We start from the raw sequence: 19,215 nt of genomic DNA, 5'->3' as shown, positions 1-19,215 counted from the left end.
CAGAAAGATGGAGTCTTATTTGTGCGGTTGAGGTAAAACGGTTGAGGTTTTTCTTCCCTACATCAGACAACATCCCAGAGGCAATGACGTTTGCCGAACGATGAACTGAACACAACATGAATCTGAATGATACTTACAATCTTTTGAGGGCAAACAGTCCATAAAACGCTCCTGGTGCAATATGTGTGATTATGTTGTTCTTTATGTCCCTGTAAAGAGAAACAGTTTTAGACAGCGAACATAAAAAAGCACATGAAAATTTTAGTTCATTTCAAAGGCACAATTCGGACATGAACTAAACAGTCGTCCCAACCCTATAATAACAGGTTATTCAAAACTCAGAAAACATGCCAGTGGGTACAACACGAAAACCTTTTGATGCTTCGACGAGCTGTAGCTAACCGCCGTGCAAGCACAGACTGCTTAATAAATCGTTTGTTTAGCAGTGTAACGTAACATTCAACATCAAACACTTTCATTGATTTAAACGATTCAATTAAGGTAATGCCCTTAATGTAAAAAAACACTGAAACACCCCCAGAATGCAACACAAAAGCTGGACTCCAGCGCCTGGCGAGTTAAAAGAGAATTGTCAGTGATACCCGGGGCCCACACCTGCGCCGGTCGACCGGCCCTGTTCAAAACACTCATCAGAGAGTTCCAGTGTCAAAGGCTTGTGAACCCTGAAAGCTTCTTTGATGTCGTGCCATTTGCGGTTTGAGGGTGGAATAGTGTAGCACAGAATACACAATATGGGGACTGGAAAAAGTAGACTATTGACAGGATTTATTATAAGATTGTTTGGAAACACAACTTAAATATATATTGATAAAATGTTACAAATAAAAAAAAAATAGAATATTTGTTAAAATGTTTGTATTTCTAGTTCACCTGCACAACATTTGACACGTATGCACAGTTTCACAGACAAGGCTCAAAGGAACAGTTCAACCAAAAATGAAAGCTCACACTCAATAAGTTCCAAACCTGTATAAATGTGTATGTTCAGTTGAACACAAAGAACGATATTTTGAAGAATGTTATCAATATTTTGGTCCTGGGGCACCATTGACTACATTAATAATAATTCTGTAACTTTTTCTTCTGTCGAACAACCAATGTTTATTTTTTATAAAAATGACCTAAAATACATAATTGAGCAAAGGCACAGTACTTGCTCAAACTAAGCCTCAGATGTGGGGAAATTAAACATTTTAATATTCTGAAAAATAAAGAATTTTTAAGAATGATAAATGTTACCACCTTTTTTAAAATGCATAGAAAGATAAAAACATTTCAAAATCATAAAACTTTAATCACCTCAATGTTTTTTTCTTAACTCATTCGCCGCCAGCCTTTTAAAAAAAAGTTCCCAACCTACGCCAGTGTTTTTTAACATTTTCACCCAACTTTAATGGCTCACAGTAAATTTTCTGTAAAGAATATATGGAAAAACAATATGTCAAATGAAAGAACATAGTCTCAGCTTTTAAACAAAAGAAACCATATCCTTCATTTGTTCGTTTTTTTATCACTCCGTAGATGTGGGTAGGTTTCTTCAAAAATGCATCACTTTGATTAAACAGCTGAGATAATTAACGTTTTTTTGTCACAGATTCCGCCCAGATTACACTCAGAACAATCATTAAAAACCGCTAAAACATATGTTCTAGGTTCTGGGATTCTGTACTTTTTCCCAGTGGTGTGTAATAGCGCCACCTGCTGTAAAACAGTACAAACACTGATTGCCGTAATAACTCGTCTTTGGCGGGGAACCACTTTTTTTAAATGACGAGATAACTTTTCAACGGCGGTGAAAGAGTTAATAGCAACTAGACATCAAAGGATATAAAAGGTTTAATGAAATGGTATTAGACTTTTTTGCATTTAGACGATTTCACAGAATGCACGCAACTCACCCGAAGTTAACTTCAGTCTATGTTTTATAATAATATATTACAACTTTTTGCCTTTAATTTGAAAGCACAGTGGAGAACAGACAGGTAAGCATCAGATGGAGACAGTGGAGTGGGACCAGAAAAAGACGCTCGAGACGGGAATCGAAATCGGGCCGCAAATGCATTGCACTATATGTCGGCGCACTAACCACATGGCTATTGGCGCTGATAACATTTACATATTAATTTATGTTAGTATTTTCTTGTATATTATTTGTATTAAATTACACTGAAACCACTTATTGATTCTTTGCGGATGTCTAATGGAAGTTAAAGGGATAGTTCGACCAAAATTGAAATTTCTGTCATCACTTACTCACCCTCAGATTGTTCCAAGCTGTATACATTTCTTTGTACTGCTAAATACAAGGAGGATATTGGAAAAATGTCAGTTACCAAACAAATCTTATCCCCCATTGACCATAGTATTGATTTGACAAACTATGGCAGTAAATGGCGATGAAATCTGTTTGGTTACTGACATTCTTTCAAATATCTTCCTTTGTGTTCCGCAGAACACAGAAATTAGTACAGATTAATGATGACAGAATTTTCAAGTTTGGGTTTTTTATGCCGTTGCCACTGAAACCGTGTATACAAGTCTTCATTAGAAAATATTCTTAAATGAACACTGACATGATTTTTGTCATGCAAAGAAATGACTATTCAAGAAATATTCCATTAGAGCATTGCATTGGCACAAAGGTTGTGGGTTCAAATCCCAGGTAACCCACTGACATAAAACTACATCATGAATGCACTGTAAATCACATCGGATAAACGCCTGCCAAATGCATAAATGTAAATGTTATTAATTTGCTTTGACTAGCAGATTGTAAAGGTTCTCCATACTGTGAGAAAATATTCTTTTCAAAAATAGTGGCAGCGTTGAATTTCTTTAGCACACAATGAGCAGTTCTCTGAAGTGGAAAGGCAAACACAAGTCCCAGGAGCTCCGCTCACAACCCTCTTTACACAAGGGCGGGGGGGAGAGCGTGCAAAAGAACGTTAATTTAAACTCTTGTCCACACCTTCTCAGAATCCATCAAGACAGACCTTGACATTCTGAAAACGTTCGTGAAGACACATTTCAACCTGAATATCATCACCTTAAACAATATTTCTGTATTAACTGCAACAATAAAGAAACCCTTCATACGGCGAAGCAAAGCTTTTAGCTTCTCTCCCATCATCAAGAGCGTTTCCACGGCCATTCATACGCACGGACACAGTGACAAAGCGTCACAATGCGCAGTATAATGTGTGAATCAGACTGCTGACACGCTTGGCTTCAGCTCGATCATTACAATGACAATAGCTCTGAGAAACGGAAGAGAAAGGCACACGGGGAGCTCCATCGGCTTCAGCCGAAGACCCCGATCGCACCGCCATCCTGCCAAAGTCAAAGATGAATTCTTTAGACTTCCAAAGCATGAGAAGATCAAAGATGTTTATACTTGTACACGTTGTGAAGAAACAGTCTTAGCTTTTCATCCCTTGAACTAAATAATTTTCTCAACTTTAAAAGAGCAGACCATTCATACATATTGTAAACTGAACAAATCCATCTACATCACAGTGAACCAAGGTGAAGCTTTGCACCTGGTAGAAATGAATTTAAGGTTTCACCACAATCAAAACTGGCCATCTGTTCCTTTGTGAGCCATATGTGATTTCTAGATTTTACTGAGAGGTGACTGGGACATTAAAATGAGGGTCCATGGGGTTTGTGAAAGTGACGTAAAGGTAAGAATATATGCATTTATAAGTAAGGTATAAAATTGTCCGAATGTCCAGTCTCTTACTGTGAGGACCAAGCACAATTTAGATCATTACCTCATATACTTAGAAATGCAAAATACTCAATTTATTAACTGGCCGTTGACTGTTTAGCATGGCATAAAATACTATAACTTTTTATATTGATCAAATGGAATGTTTTTAATGAGACCTGATATGATGTGATCATGGAAAATACACCATTGGAAACACTGGAACATTATGTGTTATTCCAGCTCTGGGGAAACAGAAAACTGTACATGAACTACTTCCAAATATGAAACTATTGCCAAGCACGACAATACGCATGGGACTAAATTCTTACAGAAAATCCTTCTAGGACAAGCGTAAACGGTTCATGCGAACAAAATGAAGATTTCGTCTTTATTTGTTCAAACCACCATTCGCTTTCATTGTCCTTCGTAACCAAGAATTCTGTTAAAGTTTTGGGTTTTTAGGTGGAATTGTTCTACGTTGCTTTACTTTGCTTTATTGTATATTAATTGAAGTAAATTAAATTAAGATTGATTCTTTGAGGAGGTCTACCGGATGCTATGAAAGCTTGCTTTTTATAAAAAAGAAAGCGCATACATAAAGAGAAACGCCAAATACAGCATTTCAACATACAGTGTCTAAATTGGGCACGGCTGGTGGGCACTCTTAAAAAATCTGACCGGCACGTTCACACCGAGTGACACTGTATTCCCAACGGAAGCAGTAAACTGATGCCAAGATCAGCCAATTGTGCTGGCTGAAGGCTATAATTAACTTTCACTTAAGCGGCCCCTCACTATGACCTCCTTCTGACAGCCGATGGTCCTTCACTGGTGCCACAACTGACATTACATCAACGTTTCCTTACAACTTGGCAACACTATGTTTTCAAAGTTAACAAAAGTGTTAGTCATTAAGAAAGGAATAAAGGTACAATGTGAACTTACAGTCTTTCCAGTGTTGTCAAACCGATGAAAGAGCCATTGAGAAGTTCCTGGATTTTATTGTTGCTTAAAATCCTGTGAAGCAAAAAGAAGCTTATATTAAAAACGAGGTGGTTACACATACACAACACCGTGCAATTCCATTACGCATTTGTGTGTCACTACATTCATATGGTGCGAAAGCAAACATGCTCAAATCAGGTTTCTCATCAGTGTCATTCTCATATCCCTGGGCTTGTTTTTATTAAGCACGTTCATACCAGATGACTTAAAATACATTGCACAAAGTATATCACTGTCGGTGGTATTACAAATAGCAGGGCAGACAGCTGAGACCTCATGAAACATACAGCGCGCTGTGGGACAGATCATCCTCTACTACAGGCGTCTTCAACTACTTTTCTTCGAGGGCCAGATTCCAAAAGTATAAATAGGATGCGGGCCAGTTTTTTTACCATACTTATTACTTCTATTATTTTGTGTTTCGGTTACGCATTTTGTTACTTTTATGCAACTTTTTTTTGTTGATGTTACTTATAGGTCATATTTTAAAACAAGCACACAACTATTGCATCCAGTATTTTTGCCTTTTCGTGATATTTAATTAAAGGGATATTATCTTTTTAGTTGTATTTGATATTCCTTAATGTGTTAGTTTACCCTAAATGAAATGGCTGTTACTCACCCCCAGTACATCCAAAATGTGGGTGGCATTGTTTTGTCAAGAAGTAGGGCTCTACTCAATTTTCCCACTGGTCGCACTGGTGCAACCCACTTTCTCAGTTGGATGTACCAACTTACAATTTGGTCGCACCCTTTTTCAGTAATCATAAAGACCTTGCATAATGACCTCAGTTGATGAATCGTTCTGTTATTTGTCACTCTGTCTTTTAAAACATTCGTCTTAGACTCTGCTAAAGACCTCTTCATATTTACGCTATAACACTTGCGTATCCAATTAATCCAAAATAAATGCAAAGAAACTTTGTACTTTTTATTTTATATAGTTGTACTTATTTTGTTTTATATTCAAGTTATATATTGGCTATGAATTGATCTGACTAATATAACTTGTCACTCTTCACAATCCTCCTTTATTGCCCTCTTTGCAAAAAGATGTAATTTTACGACTGGTCTTCTTTTTTTTGCCACATAAAATGAAATCAAATTAGCTAGCTCAAAACTCAAAAGTAACTAGGAATTAAATGATTATATATGTACTTTACTACGCATTGTCCTAAATAAATTTTAAATGGTTCATCTACTAACCACACTACAGTTAAATGGTCTAAGGACGCTTGTGTTCTGAGGTGTTTTGAGTGACTGATATGATGAGTTCAGTCAGTGAGTCTCGTGAGTTCAGTGTTTGAAGAAAGAGATGTTTCAACAAAATTAATCGGTTCAAATGAGTCAATATGTCGCAAATCGGACATTAGCGGACATTTGACGCGCTGTTTGTTTTTCACAGCTGTTAGGACATCGCAAAAGGTAGAAGTTAACAAGTGTATGTCAGCTGCATGTGCAGAACACTTGTCAGGGAAGAAAAGCCAACATGTTTTATTTTTAGTACATTCACACCCAGCTGAAATTCAGGTAAAAATATTATCCGAATGCGCCACGTGAAACATGGATTATGTCTTCCGACCTTGCTTTTGATTAAAGTGTGAGGGAGAGAGTTCAGAAATTGACGTGCTTCATTGACGTGTGAGAGCGTTTTAAAGCATATGGAGCACTCTGTCCAGCGATGCTTTTATGCTGTTCGGTCCGCGCAACACCGAATGAATTCAAACACACACTTTGGAGACAGCAGGAGTGCACGAGCTCTCATTCCTGCACTATTTTCTTGCACATCATTCACTACTCATAAATCAAATTAAATGTTCAAATGAATCTGTGGCGGGGCAAAGAAAAATGTTTACGCACCCTGTGAAATCTCACACGTTATTAAAAAGACTGCTAGCATTTGTGGGTACTTTGGTTGCAGTCTAGAGCCCTGAGAAGATATGAAGATATTTGGTTGAATTAATGAAAATCAGATTAATAAAGGCTAAAACATTCAGCACAAAAGTAGTCCCTGCCAGTGATGTTAAATAAGCGTTTATAAAAAGCAAATTTGTGCATCTTCGGATGAATTCCAATCGCATTAATGCTTCCTACGCACTAAAAAGGGCTCAGATCCTTTGTAGTGCGAGTTCTGGAGGGAGACGAATAGCTGTTTTTCGTAAATATAGGCATTTTCCATTCATATTGAATGGAGTGGTAAAACGACAACACATTTGCCCCTTATCTGAGACATCCGTTCACATGGTGTACCCTTCCTGCGGTTACTTTCGAGGGCACACAGACTTATCGCATACTCAAACCGATTGCCTGAGTCTGTGGATTGTCAGTTATCACAAGTCCTTGGACAGAACCATCCAATCACTTTATAAGACGTCAGTATTTCGTTGTGAGCCGCAGTAATTACTTTTGTATTGAATGAAGCACCATTTTTGACTTTCAAAGCTGTGTGTTTCTTTAAGCACACCATTCTTAAAGTCTCTCCGCTTATTTGAAATGTTAAGGCGGTCGAGGGAAAGATAATTGGCGGGTCGCATTTGGGCTGCCAGTTGACTATCCCTGCTCTGCTACAACAACAGTTCCTATATGAATTACATTTCTCACATTATCTCATTAGTTCGGGTATGTCACCTGACATGTTCCCATACAAAATGTATAATTCATTTGAAACCAAAATAAATGGTTATCGCAAACCTATTTTAAACACAGAAACCATGGTTAAACACCATAGATGCTATAGTAAACTAGGGTTTTGCTTATGGAAATCCATGCACCAAAAAACTTACTTCACTTTTACCTCAGATATGATATTTTGTCACGAGACATTCAAGAACCAATGAGATTTGAGGATTCGATTTTACAAAATAAGGTCAGGATTGTGTGCAAGCAGCAAAGCTCAGTCCCGATTGGCTGAGATGATTATCAACGGAGCGGAACCCTGCTGGCTGCTGGAGCACATACCAGATAATTTGTGTTGATATAAACTGTTGTGGCATAACACACAGCCTCTTCCACCTTACAGATGATATAAAACAGAGCAAACAGCTGTAACAAATCAATAAAGAATCGCATTTATTTAACTTGGCTTTCACACATGTCTCCTTTCCAGAGCCTGCTTACTGCGAAAATCAAACTCTATGTGCTGTATCTTTTCAAGAACTCCAAAAAATAGGTTTTATGTTTCGTTTGACATGGAGCACACTGCCAAATAGGGTTTGTTTTTGTTTTCTACAGCCTAAAAATAAGGGTCAAAACATCCGCACATCTCCTTGGTTTTGTCTAAGTAAATAGTCATGTTCATTCCAGACAAAACACCACGACTGTTTGTGGACAGTTTCACCGGATGCTGGCTCTCTGGAAGATTGTTGTTATCACTGGCTGTTGAGGGGTGATTTTATTACAAGCTTGGCCTGCCGAGACAGCCCCCATATTTTCCTGACTTTGAGAACACAAACATATCCTAAGCTTTCTTTCTCACTTTAACAGATTGTAGATTTTCAAACTCCAGATGGTCCGAGCATCGAGGAAGAGGTATATCAGATCTGTCACAGCACTGAGGAGACGTTTACGTTTACAGAGCCTTCTATAGTCAACGGCAAATCAAATTCACCCTCTTCATCTCATAAACCGCATTCCTCTCTTATTGGGTATTTTTCGTCTCTAAATTACTCTAAAGAAAACAAAATGCTAGTCATTGTAGTTTTTCATCAAAATGTAATAAGTCACTTGATCCCTGAAACAGCTTTCTAGTTCAGATGATGTCAACAATTGTAATTTCATCCAAAAGGTGGCCGAAATTTCGTTTTGAATAGGTGCAGACTGCGGACCTTCACAATTGAAGGAAACCTCCAGTAAGGAAAAGCCACTGTTCACAATGAGTGACCGATGGATAAAATCAAGTCCTGCTGTACATTTGGTCTCCACAAGCATCCTGTTTATCTCGTAAAGATATCGGAAGTAAAATTCAGGATCATTTTACCAAACAGGAAAAAAACTAAAATTAACCACGCTTTAAATATAGCAACCATAGCTTTTTTACTGGAAGTAAAGTACCATAGTAATCACAAATTTCTTAAGGTCTCACCACAATACCCATACTTTAACCACAGAATTTGTAATAAAACTGCAGTAACAGTTGGTCATCAATCGGCCAAAAAACCTGGTTAGTACGCTTTTACTACAATAAAACCCTGGTAAATATTAGCAAGACTTTAGTAGGGACCAATACAGCTTATAGAAATCGGTCACTGTTATCACAGGGTTAAACCTCACTAAGTACACATGACGTGATAAGTGAAATTGTAACAAAGAAATAAACATTACGTTGATGAATCTTAAGGCAACAAAATGTATTTACACTTCCAGATTACAATACACACCTTTAAATTTAAATAAATGAATCCGCTAAAGTTCGACTTATAAAATATGTGCAATACTATGCAGTGACTTAAACAAGGCTTTTATTTGAACTGGGAAATAAATAATATCGCATTGTCTCTCACGGTTCTCTCAGATCACATTAATCCATTTGCATTACGGTGCTTGTTTACATTTTCCTTCTGGGCGACTTTAATGACGATGTTCTAGAAAAAAATGGCTGAGAACAAATATTCTGTTTATAGGCAAAACATTCACACACTGCCTCGTGACTCTGAACAGTGCAAGATAAAGTTAAGAATGACATTCATGAGCACAGCGATCTCTCTTTCCTCTCTCTAGTGACTGGAATGTCTATTTCCCATTATAATAACTGACACACATCTTCTACAAATGTAAGTTTAACAACTTCTTAAAGGTTTTCTTCTGAACTTACATTAATTGTTTTTCTGTAAAAGGAAGTAGGCGCTTCTTGGGCAGGACATGTATACAGTGTCACACCAAATGATTGGCCATTAACTGATCTCAGACCTGTGATAAACAACTTTGAATCGTATATTAGTGCAAAGGACGTTAGTCTGACAGTAAACATTCAAATGAGTGTCTGGCACCCTTAGGTCTCCACTGCTGGAGACGGATGCAAGATACAATCTTATCTTAAATTCTTCTAGAACCCAATACCCAAAATGAAGTGAAGTTGTGGGTATACCAGATTTGATTTGATTTTTATAGTATTAATAAACAAATGTACTGTTTTAAAGTTATCAGTAACTTTTTTGGTTATAAATGAACAAAAATCATTATTGGAGTAAGTACATGAACCATTGGTAAAACTGAATCATACCTTACCACAATTCGCAATGGTAAGCGTCATCATTTATAATAAAGCTTAAATTATTTAATTACTATAAGAGGTATGAGTTATCATTTTAAATGTTTTTGAAACGCATGGATAAATGTACCGATTCTAGCCTGCAAATTTGATAAGTTAGTGTGTTTCTATTTGAAACTTTCGAGTTAGTCTGCAAGTGTATGATATCTAATGTTAAAAGTCTTGTATTAATTCATAAAATATAAAAAATGTACATAAATGTACAGTCACTCAAAATATAATCTCTAATCGCAACATATGCATTCATAAAGAAAACTAATAAAAAACCTTGCAAATGAAAATGTATAAATGAATTCCCCAATGTTACCTTCATTTCAGCCTTTCATTATGTCCGCTATGAAAGGTAAATGTTATCAAGAAGCTATTTAGGAATATTTAGCAGCAATCCTGTGCTAAATCACTAAAGTTACCAGGTGTGCTTTGGTAAGAACTGCTTCGGCTTTATCCAGGTGTAGCTTTCAACAGTTCCCTAAGAATCATAAGCTCTGTAACGGGGCTCACATGAAAAGACAGCTGCACATTATACACAAACACACTTTCCTAATACAATAGATAGAGAGATAAACAAGATCTCATGTACTAAGAAACAATGCCTAGCTTACTTAAGACATTTAGAGGATACAGACGTATTGACGGAAATAAATCCCATTTCAGGCATAACGGCAATTTGAATGTTTTAACAAAAAGCTAAATTATTAAAAAAGAAACTAATATGCACTGCAGGAGTAGCACCAAGATCAGTTTACATTTCTACCCCCGCAGGAAATGTTTATTTACTCACAATGGGGGTCTGATAGGTTGTAATTTGAGGAGATCTCTTATATGTGATGTGTTGAGCGTAAGAGATGGGATACAATTTAATCTATTATTTTCAAAAGAAACCGTTTCATTACCAGTCATTTAACAAGGCGTTTAATGGGGGACTCAAATTTAAACACTGGTAAAATTAACCAGAATCAACATGCGTGTGGTAAAGGGTTTCCAGCAACAGGTTGCGGGAGGTGATTGGTTTTCGGAGGTCAAAGAAGGTCACAAAAAGCAGTAAGTCTCCAGCCATGGACAAGCACAGCCTGGCAATGCCACATTCAGTCACAATATGTCAAGCCCTCCTTAGAAAAAAATCATGCAACGACACAAAGATTCAAAGCCCATAAATACTCCAACCAAAGCAAATCTTTAAATATCCATGTGTAACCGAGACACGTACATGTTCAGCTGCGTATTGTAATGTTAAGACTTCCGGAGTCGGATAACTTGACACCGCTGAATTTTAATTACACTTCCGACTCAAGGGTAACAAAGCTTCACAGCAGTATGATGTTGAGAAATTTCAAGTTTAATAGTGTGCAAATCATAAAGCGTTTTAAAACAACTGCACTAAATCTGTCAGCACTGTACACTATTGCTTTGATTATTTCCCCACGGGTCAAAGTCTTTGCTTTTAACCTTTCCTCCCTTTCAGTGCATTCTCTGCACTCTGCACATGCACGTGAAGAAAAACCAAAGTAGCATTCAGGCATTCGGATATGCCTGAGGTCCATCTCTGAAAGACACCATCACGTGGCCTGCTTTTCATTTAGAACCAAACAAGGCCAACCAACAGCCACACATCAAGTACAAAGGGAAGCAAACTCACTCCAAACAAAAAAATGACAAACCTCAACAGACTGCAAAGTGCATATACAGTATAAGGAAAGATGTGCAAGTCCCATTACATTTATATACATCCAGAAATTATCTTGTATTTAACAAAAAAAAAACACCTTGAATGATTACCTGACATTCAATATGGAAGAAAAAAAAAGACAAATCGTATCTTAAGAAGCTTGTTTGATAGTTGAATGAGACATTTTTTAATTGCTCTGATATAGGTCAGGTTGAGCTATGCCCAAACACCAACTCATACTTTAACATTATTAATGCGAGAAATATTAAGGCACAGATGTGTCAGATATCTGACCAAAGGAGATATGCAGAACTGTTGTCGCTACTTTAGACTGGTTTAAATTCATCTTAGATCTAGGAGTAGGACATATTAATAACAATGCGTTGATGGCTAAATGTATCCGAGGTAAACCGAATTAAGAAACAAGAGTTACAGTGCACTACCAAAGCGACACTATTAAACATACCTGGATAGAGTTCAGCTATACATTCATAAACATCATTTAACAACCAACAATTTATACCAGATTAGATGAATAGATGAGTACAGGCCGTAAACCGATACCTGCTGAAAGAAACAACCTCAGAACTTCTAATGGGTATAATGGTTAGGCGATAACGGGAATTGTTCTGGTTTAAATGGAAACTTTGCGTCTCTGTGGGTCTCTACTGGTAATGTATTTGTGGTATTTGGCAGATGGGAACAAGTACCAGTAGAACACCGAACACACCTGAATGAGGCCCCAAATACTACACGCAGGAAGTTTGTAGCGGTTTCAATGGTAAAGCTGATGGTTTATGATGGTGTTTGTAATGGAAACCATTACCATTTGCTATGACGTTTTTTAGCAGGGATTTTAGAAAGAAAAGCATTAGAGGTTCTGATAGATTTGTTTATGAGGGCATTATAGAGATTGTAAATGACAGTGCATAGTAGTTGTGTGTTGACTTACAGAGAGACTGTCCTGTTGGGAAATGATTCAGGAGAGGGCACCTGATGGAGCTCCATGTTACTGCAGACCACCTTCCTGTCCAGCGTAGCGCCGGAGCTTTTGCCTGCGTTTTTGGGGCGCTCGTCGTACGATTTACATTCAGATGCTCCCAAAGAGTTCACGCCTCCGAGCAGCACGAAAGCCAAGAAAAGGACGCAGGCGGCACACACCGACATCACGCCTTTCTGGGTTGAAATTCACACGCAAGAAGACGGGAACCGATTTGCATATAAATAGCCCTGAACGCCTCACGTCGTCGTCTTTATCTAAACACGGCCTCGCGACAAAAATTCGCCATGAAAGTCACACGGCACAACTCTTCTTCTAAGTCATGGTCACAATACCGACTCGACCCAACATTAACAATGAGTCCTGCTGCAGTTTATCATGGCTGGCTGTATGCCGTCCACATTAAACAGACGAGGTCGAATACGCTCCTTTGTTTTCCAAGAGCTCCATTTCTTTCGCGGCTTTTCAACATGCGTCGAGCGCACGGCAAGTTTTTTAAGCGTTTCGCGGGAATCGGCGCCAGTGATACAATGTTGCACAAACTCGTTACATTTTCTTTGTTACCAGTCGGCGTGTAGATCTCGCCTGTCCACTCGAGACAGCTGCAGCCATCCCGACGTTACAGTCTCACAAACTCCTGGAAATCCTATCAACACAACTTTTCAGCGCGCGTTTGACTTGCTACAGTGAGCTCCGGAGGAAAGCACAAAGGTTTCGATATGTTTGTTAATAAAAACGAGTCTCTAAACAGATCGTTATGATGTATCTGCATGCCAGATTTGAGAAACTGAAGGCAAAGTTGCTGTTAAAACTTGTGGTTGCTCCTAATGCGCTTTAATGCAGCCACGGTTCGCGGCGGTGAACGCGCTATTCGAATAATACAGGCTGAAAGATTGTAATCCATAGGCAAAAAGTGCGGTCCTGGAAGTCGGTTATACGAGAAATCCGCAAATGTATTCAGTCCATTGAGGAGTGTTGTGTGTTCCCTGCGCCCGAGGCTCCAGGTTCCATTTCCTCCCGTGACGTCATCGCTGGTTGGTCTGAACGCCAGTGCCTGCCGCTCCAGGGAATTCCAGTCCATGAAATGATACCGGCAGCTGCTCTTGTCTTCGATGAGTTTGAGTTTCACTTCAACGTTAGTACCGGATGCCCTGTTTTTTAATGAAATTATCCTTTGTCGTGCGCTTTTGTAAATGCAGGAAATATATCTAAATTTACACTTATTCTTGCAGTTGCCTATTCTTGGCATTTTCATTTTTTCAGGAGAGAAAATCCTGGCTGGCTCTTGTCTTAGTTGAAATGATGTTAGTTAAGTGAACTAAAACAAACTGGGGTAAATTGTCACCAAATGATGTATAAAAAGACAGGTTTATCACATCCAGGCATATGATGGTTTCAAAGGAATGATCTCACCATGAAAACCTTCAGACTCATTTTAAAAGAGAGTCCTATGGGACATCATTAAGGTGGCCTTATTTTTCTTCTTATTGTTTTACAATCCTGACCGTTATTAATGTTCTTGGTTGAGTGTAAAATAGCATTATAGTAACGTCAAGTCAATAAAAAAGGCAGTTAATAAGTCACCTTTTGGCACGAAAACACTTTAACACATTTTCTAATGTTATTAAACATCTTGAAGTAACCCTTCAACATTTTCTGATTCACATATCCTGACTTTAACAGGTTTTCTATTATATACGTACGGAAGTTCTTTTAACTGCACGTGCATTTGTGGCATTGCATGACTATTAAGGGAGTTTCAAAACAACATATTGGAAAATAGTAAAACTTTTGTCAGCTTTTAGTGAACTTTTTAAAAAGTCTATCGCACAGACCCATTTCTTTATTTCTACATTAAAAGCTTCCTTTAGGTTCATGGCTCCAATAACAAAACTGTATAACAATATGGAGCACAATAGATCCTTAAGCCATTGTGTAGGGTACTGATTTGTTTTTGTGGCCCTCACAAAAGGGAATCTTCAAACAGCACTACAAACAAGTTTAGACTGGTTGGCAGTAGTAAAAAAGGTATAGAGGGGCCCCCTTCAAAGAACAATAGGCTACGTCACGTGTCGTGAAGTTTAGTGGAGATGTTTTTGATTTATAAAGGAACATCAGGCTTTTTTCGGACTGATGCAAGTCAAAGCTTGATTTTTATTTTTTCTCATGCATATTCACAATTTGAGCCTTACAAAAAACGAGTTTACATTGATTTACCTAAAAATCTGATTTGTAACACATCTTCCTCATTAAAAAAAGAGCAAAATGTCACCAATGAATACGAAACTCTGTCACCATGTGCAAAATTATCAGATTTTCTGTAAACTCCCTTAAATATCCTCCTCAAATAGTAAAAGTTACGCCCAGGTGGCGAGTCTGCTCATTGCTGTCAAGCTTGCGCGATGACGTCACACGCAGGACCTGCCTTGGCGTACAATTCGGACTTTGATGCGGTGCTATTCGAAAGTAAAAGCAAGCAGAAGAGAACATAAATTATTCGCAAACTTAACTAGTTCGTGAATGCTGTGAAGCTTTTCTTCCGTGCTTTAAAACATGTGTAATATAGATGTGAGCGCATTTCCACGCGACTTTGCGTGGGGAGCTGCGACAGCTGCTTATCAGATTGAAGGTAAATTACAGTAACATTAACGCAAGAGATTAAGATAAATATGCTTTAATGTAGCGTTTCAGACGTCACATTTACGTTTAGTGCAAATAATAGGAGTAAAACAGATCTTACACCAAGTAGGCCTACCGTGAATTTTACTATAGGCTAATGCGTATTGCAAGTTTGTACATAAATATGTGATTAATATTCATTGCACTTTGAACCATATTATAGTGTTGCATCACTGTGCCATGGTTTAGTTCCACCACTATAACCAGTGATTAACTATGAATAGCAATCAATCTGCCTATAAAACATGGTTACCATACTTTTACTATAATAAAACCATTGTTAGTTCTTTAAGATTTTAGTTACTGTTGTCACTTAAAGGGATAATTCAACCAAAAATGAAAATTGAATTTTTTTACTCGCCTTCGAGTTGTTACAAATGTGTTTCTTTGTTCGGATGATCACAGAGAAAGATATTTGGAAGAATGCTTATAACCCAACAGATCTCAACAACCGTTGACTACCATAGTAGGGGAAAAACAATGGTAGTCAAAAGGGACCCAGAACTGTTTGCTGTCCAACATTCTTCAAAATGTCTTCTTTTGTGTTTAACACAACAACAAAAAATGATAAAGTAATTCTTTCTTCTATGGGAGTTGATATATATATATATATATATATAATTATTATAAGCGTTCTTCCAAATGTCTTCTCTTTGTTCCTCAGAACAAGGACATTTATACATATTTGGAGTAACTGGAATGATGACAGAATTTTAATCTTTGGGTGAAGAATCACTTTAAATTCCCAATTTACTTTCCTAACCGATCTTGCAGGTGGTTGGAATATGGAAGGTAAAGGGGCGAGCATATGGGACACGTTCTGTCATGCTAAAGGAAAAGTGTTTGAAGACCAGACTGGAGATGTAGCCTGCAACAGCTATCAGCTCTTGGAAGAGGACCTGAAATGTATCCAACGGCTTGGACTTTCCCATCATCGCCTGTCCATGTCCTGGTCACGGCTTCTTCCTGACGGAACCACAAATCACGTGAATCTGAAAGGTACGAGATTCAAAAAGGTCTAGTAGTTGGAAAGCCTCCAGTACTTTCATTGGCAAAGATAAGAAATTAATGAATCATAAGAAATGTGTAGTTAGTAAATAAAAAATGAAAAACCTGCTTTTCTTAAAATGACGCTCCGAATAGAAATAAAACATTTCGGCTCGACTTAGTGTCACAAAATATATTGTCAGACTCGATTAAGGGAAATATACAAACACTTGATGTAAAGCTGTGAACCCCCTCAGAACAAGTATCTTATGTGCCACATAAATGACTAATAAAAAGATTTACGTAAAGCTTTATTAACTTTATTACAGAGGTATGAAAAGTGATACAGAAAATCATATTGTCGTAAGATTAAAAAAAAAGTACTGTGGAATTGAAGCAGTTATTCAGCTTTAACAATTTTTTTTATTTTAAAGTTTTGCTTAATTAATATTACATATGGGAATTTATAGTCCGTTTTATATATGAACTTTTTCTTTCTCCCTTGTCTTAAATGTAAGCTTTAAATGTTTTGTTATAGTCAATAGTTTTATGTAAAGCTGCTTTGTAGCAATGAAAATTGTAAAAAGCGCGATATAAATAAAGTTGACTTGACTTGAGTCTGAGTAAACATACTTGGCACACTCTTTTGACCTCTGTTAATTGAAATATAAAATTATATTTTCTAAAAACACATCCCTACAGTATGTATCTTTCGTTCCTTTTTCTACTTTCAGGTGTGGAATATTACAACAAAGTGATCGATGACTTGATTGCTTGTAATGTAACCCCCATGGTCACGCTGTACCACTTCGACTTACCTCAGGCCCTACAGGACTATGGTGGATGGAAATCGACAGAGATCGCAGACATCTTTGAAAGTTATGCCAAGTTTTGCTTTCAGACTTTCGGTGACAGAGTGAATCTTTGGACCACTTTGAATGAGCCCTATATTTGTGCCAAGCTAGGCCATGAGGATGGCATCTTTGCTCCTGGGATCAAAGAGCCAGGAACGTCTACCTACTTGGCTGGCCATAACATGCTGCGTGCCCACACCAAGGCCTGGCATTGCTATAACTCGCATTTCAGACATTTACAAGGAGGGAAAGTATCCCTCAACCTAAACACCGATTGGGCAGAACCGTTGGACCCTGGCTGTCTTCAAGATGTCGCAGCCACGGAGCGATACATGGCATTCTCTTTGGGATGGTTTGCTTGTCCTGTGTTTTGCACAGGGGATTACCCAGAATCTATGAGGGCCAGGATTGAAGCGGGGAGCTTGGAATTTGGATACGGCCCACGGCTACCTCGCTTCTCTAAAGATGAGCCGTCCCCTCTGGGCACAGCGGATTTCTTCGCACTGAACTACTACACAAGTCGAAAAGTGAAAGATCTGAAGGGTGCTTGTAAGAGCGGCGAGCTCAGTTTTATTAGAGACCAAGGTGCAGAAGCGGTTATAGATCCCTCGTGGCCCATAAGTGGGGTCTATTGGTTGGCTGTTGTGCCTGATGGATTGCGAAAGCTGTTAAAACATATAAATGTAAGTACTTCGGTTTCGAAGTATTGACACTATGCATTTTTTTTGTTAAAACATGCTGTTGCCAACCTTACCAACATGTTTACATTTGCTTATTCTTTAGGACACTTACACCAGTCTGCCCATCTATATCACAGAAAATGGCTTTTTCGCAGATAGGGCCGGTTCAAATGGAAGATGATGACCGGTGCAATTTCTATCAGAAGACACTGCAAGAAGTAGGAAAAGGTAACACAGTTTGTGTAGGGTTCATAGGTAGCATGGTATGTTTATTTTGCAGCTTTGATGTAGAAATAGAAGTACATATAGTATGGTATTAAAATAATAGCAAGGAGCTCCAGTCTAAGTTTTTTGTGCCTGTTTTCCAGCTATCAGTCAAGATGGAGTGAATGTAAAGGGATATTTTGCCTGGTCTCTACTGGATAACTTTGAGTGGGCAGATGGCTTCAGTGTGCGCTTTGGTCTGTTTCACGTGGATTTCTCCACACCTGAACTGAAGCGCACAATATACCGCTCTGGTAGAGAGTATGCTGCTGTGATATCCAAACATCGCACCCAGACCATATCCCAGTCATGGACCAAATAATAATAATGGTTTTATCACCTGTCGATGTTGTCATTGTTAGACAATCGTATTGATGTGAAAGCCAAATCACTGCATTCTTAAATATTCAGTCATTTACTTCAGTGTTTTTTTCATAAGGATGTTTCATTATGATTTGTAGTTGTATTGTAAAAAGGAGAAACGTTTAAGGATATAAATTCAGATTTTGCATTTGCTCAGCAGATCAATAAAAATGGAAACAAAAATACAATAGTTGTAGATGGACTTCTTTTCCATGTCAAAGAATATAAAGCATTATTGCTGAGATTTACATAGACCCGTTTACAGGGGATACTTAAACAAAAGGCAGAAATTTAAATCTTTTCCAAGTCTCAATGTATTTTGTTGGTCTATACTGTCCCCGTGTGGCCAAAAACTGTATTACTGGACCAGAATGTTTATAATGTCTTGTACACGTTTAGGAAATGTAAAACTGCAAAGAATTGCAAAACATGACTCATACAGTGTATCTAGGCTTTACAGCACCTTATTTTTAAATGCAAATGAAAATGTGGATGTAAATATATTACAATCTTACATCAGCCAATGTTATATTCATTCAGAATTACACTTTAAGGCACATGTAAGCTCTATTGAGATTGAGGTTAGCTGAACCTAATTGAAGCCATGAGAGGAAATGAATGAAGATATGAGTGTGCGTTTCACTGTCATTTTCACCTGCTCGTGTTCTACCACTAAAGTTCAAAACCACATAAATCATTATTGGCCTCTCTTTATTCA

At 37.9% G+C, this 19,215-nt stretch overlaps 2 protein-coding genes across 2 annotated transcripts in view; one reads left to right on the top strand and one right to left on the bottom strand.

Annotated features, from left to right (window-relative positions):
• Positions 1-13,673, bottom strand: part of LOC130428839 (adhesion G protein-coupled receptor A3) — a 33,373-nt gene extending 19,700 nt beyond the window's left edge. Inside the window, exons 1-3 of the mRNA XM_056757120.1 lie at positions 12,623-13,673; positions 4,679-4,750; positions 138-209 (exon numbers count right to left, since the gene is read on the bottom strand). Of these exons, the coding sequence (XP_056613098.1) occupies positions 138-209; positions 4,679-4,750; positions 12,623-12,837 (359 nt within the window). The 5' untranslated portion in view covers positions 12,838-13,673. The remainder of the gene's footprint in view (positions 1-137; positions 210-4,678; positions 4,751-12,622) is intronic.
• A 1,428-nt stretch (positions 13,674-15,101) lies between these two features.
• On the top strand, positions 15,102-18,643 carry LOC130425508 (cytosolic beta-glucosidase). The gene is given in 6 exon segments (XM_056751702.1): positions 15,102-15,299; positions 16,124-16,348; positions 17,071-17,873; positions 17,974-18,015; positions 18,017-18,098; positions 18,239-18,643. Coding segments are annotated over 6 exon segments (1,446 nt in total). The 5' UTR covers positions 15,102-15,223; the 3' UTR covers positions 18,457-18,643.
• The last annotated feature ends 572 nt before the right edge of the window (positions 18,644-19,215 follow it).

Source organism: Triplophysa dalaica, chromosome 1, assembly GCF_015846415.1.
Source record: "Triplophysa dalaica isolate WHDGS20190420 chromosome 1, ASM1584641v1, whole genome shotgun sequence".
Classification (NCBI taxonomy): Eukaryota; Metazoa; Chordata; class Actinopteri; order Cypriniformes; family Nemacheilidae; genus Triplophysa; species Triplophysa dalaica.
The sequence above is the reverse complement of the archived record's forward strand: the minus strand, read 5'-3'. Positions and strand labels throughout refer to the sequence as shown.